The sequence below is a fragment of the Achroia grisella genome, unplaced genomic scaffold (assembly GCF_030625045.1).
Source record: "Achroia grisella isolate CSIRO2021 unplaced genomic scaffold, CSIRO_AGI_Agris_v1 utg1920, whole genome shotgun sequence".
Classification (NCBI taxonomy): domain Eukaryota; kingdom Metazoa; phylum Arthropoda; class Insecta; order Lepidoptera; family Pyralidae; genus Achroia; species Achroia grisella.
The window spans coordinates 1,619,497-1,622,581 of NW_026712695.1; the positions used below are offsets into that span (position 1 = coordinate 1,619,497).

The 3,085-nt window shown below is 32.0% G+C and overlaps 1 protein-coding gene across 1 annotated transcript; it reads left to right on the forward strand.

Moving 5' to 3' along the window:
* Positions 1 to 1,065: 1,065 nt before the first annotated feature.
* LOC131841728 (uncharacterized protein K02A2.6-like) lies at positions 1,066 to 2,619 on the forward strand. Its single transcript, XM_059190049.1, has one exon. The coding sequence runs from the start codon at positions 1,066 to 1,068 to the stop codon at positions 2,617 to 2,619; it is 1,554 nt and encodes a 517-aa protein (XP_059046032.1).
* The last annotated feature ends 466 nt before the right edge of the window (positions 2,620 to 3,085 follow it).

A 3,085-nucleotide genomic window follows, 5' to 3' on the forward strand; every position in this document is an offset into this window, starting at 1 on the left:
TAGATCCCATTCCATTGAATAGGGCTATACAAAGACCTAATTATCAGTTCACTACAATTGAAGAAATATTACCAGAACTAGGAAAAGCTAAAGTGTTCTCTACCTTAGACATTAAAAAGGGATTTTGGCATTTAAAGCTATCTGAAAAAAGCAGCAGGCTTACTACATTCTGGACTCCCTTCGGTAAGTACCGTTGGAAGGTTCTCCCCTTTGGTATTGCTTCAGCACCAGATCATTTTCAAATAAAAATGAGTGAAATGATTCAAGGATTAAATGGAGTAGAAGCGCTAGTAGATGACTTGCTTGTGTATGGAGTTGGAGATACAATGGCTGAAGCTATCATAGATCATAATAAAAACTTGAAACAGTTATTTGACAGATTAGTTAAATTCAATTGTAAACTAAACAAAGCTAAAACCAAACTTCTTCAGACATCTGTAAAATATTATGGTCATATATTCACTAATAAAGGTCTTCAACCAGATCCATCTAAAATTGAATCAATCACAAACATACCAATACCAAAAAACAAAAAAGAGTTACAAAGGTTTCTGGGTGTTGTGACATATCTTAGTAGATTTATCCCTAATCTGAGTGGTGAATCATTATATCTAAGACACTTGACACATGAAAAAACAATTTGGATATGGCATAAAAAAGCCCAAAAAGAGTTTGACAAACTGAAGTCTATAATATGTAACTTAAAAACATTGAAATATTATAACAAAAATGAACCACTTGTCATTGAATGTGATTCCAGTGAAGGAGCTCTGGGTGTGGCATTGTTCCAGCAAAATCAACCAGTTGCATATGCATCACGATGTTTGACACCCACTGAAAGGAAATATGCACAAATTGAAAAGGAACTCCTCGCAGTGGTTTTCGCCTGCACAAGGTTTGATCAGTTAGTTATTGGCAACAAAAAAACAATTATTAAGACAGATCATAAACCATTATTAAACATTTTCAAAAGTCTCTTCTTCATGCTCCAAAAAGACTTCAATCAATGCTTTTAATGTTACAAAGATATAGTCTAGAACTGCAATTTGTATCAAAGAAAACATTATGGCAGATGCATTATCTCGATTTTATTTAGATTGTAAAGATATTGATAAATCAAAAAATATGAAAATATTTAAAATTATAGCAAAAATAAATCCTTTGGAAAACTTACCCATATCAGACAGCTGTGTTCAAGAAATTGAGAATGCAACATTGAACGATCATAACATGACAGTCCTAAAGAAGTATTTATTACAGGGATGGCCAAAATATTTGAAAGATATTCCCGATGCTATTAAATCATTCTACAACTTAAAAAGTGAGTTAACTCTTTACCACGGTCTTATATTAAAAAACCAGGCTATAGTGATACCTGAAAGTTTAAGAGAAAAAATGTTAAATAAACTGCATAAGGCACATTCAGGAATCGAAAATACCCTAAAGCTAGCCCGAGAAGCAATTTTTTGGCCATCTATGTCCAATGACATTAAGGACCTAATTAAAGGTTGCACATCATGTATAAAACATCAACCAAGTCAACAAAAATTTACTATGCAAAGTCACAAAATACCTGAATATCCATTCCAAATAATATCTATGGATGTTTTCTTCTTCAATGAAAATGGAAAACAGTCAAAATATTTAATAACGGTTGATCACTACTCGGATTTTTTTGAAATTGATAAGCTTAAAGATTTATCATCTAAACCAGTAATAGAAGCCTGTAAAAGAAATTTTTCACGTCACGGTGTGCCAGAAATAGTAATTACGGACGGTGGAACTAATTTCATCAATCAAGAATTTTCAGCTTTTAGTAAAAAATGGAATTTTATACAAGTAACATCTTCTCCCCATCACCCTCAAGGAAATGGTAAAGCTGAAGCAACAGTGAAAATAGCAAAAAAACTGCTATTGAAAGCTACAGAAAGCGGAGAAGATTTCTGGTCAAGTCTACATTGCTTAAGAAATACTCCTAACAAAATAAACTCTAGTCCTGTACAAAGATTATTTTCACGTAGAACAAGAGGTTTTTTACCAGTTATTAAAGATTTGCTAAAACCAAATGTAATCAAAAATGTAGCAGAAACTATTAAGAGTAACAAGGAAATGATCAAATACTCTCATGATAAAAAAGCAAAAAAAGCAACTACATTAGAAATAGGACAACCCGTAGTAGTTCAGATTCAACCATCTTCAAATAAATCTTGGACTCCAGGAATAATTGCAGATATTATTTCAGATCGATCATATCTTGTTGATATAAATGGGACAACTTACAGAAGAGACTTAATACACATACGTCCATTTTTACCAAATTCATTAGATAAACCCCATAAGCAAGATATCACTGATATGACTACAAATATTCAAGAAAATATCATTTTAGAAGACGTGCAAAACATTGGCGAAAATATCGTTTCTTCAGAAGCTATGGTGCTTTCATCACCAGTTGCTGATCCTTCAATAGATTACTTTAGTTCTCAAGATGAATTGTTGTCTCCTCAACCAACGACCAATTCTCCTATAAAGAAAACAACTACCCCTGCAGACAACAAACCAAGCAGACCTAAAAGAGAAACAAGAAAACCAACATATCTAAATGAATATGTTTGCTAGCCTTTTAATCAGTTATCCTTATGTAGAGGGTAAAGTTTAAATGCTTATTTTTAAGTTATATTGTCTAATATTGTAAATTTGTAATACTTCTATTCAGTTGGAATATTTTACTCAGTTTTGTTGCTGCATCGTAATAGTTCTTTATTTTTGTAAAAAGACAACGTGTTGAATATATCTATGGCCATACCATAAATAAAGAAAAGTAAGGCGATGACAGGTGAACTGTCAAAATAGCGAGCGAAGAAAAGTCATTCAGAAAGTGATAGACACGTGCTCAAATGATTCATATATCTATAATTAATATTGTTAGTTGATTAAGATTCTATAAATAAACATTTTATTAATACAGAAGGCTTTGATTTAAAACAGTAAGTGTGCCACAGTATTAAGAGAAATAAGCAAAAATAAATTGCCCGTGATTGGTTACTTCGATGCTATGATACAATATAAACAACGTTTGGATGAC

Coding starts and splice junctions, on each gene's coding strand:
- LOC131841728 (XM_059190049.1), top strand. CDS start 1,066: ATGGCAGATGCATTATCTCGATTTTATTTAGATTGTAAAGATATTGAT.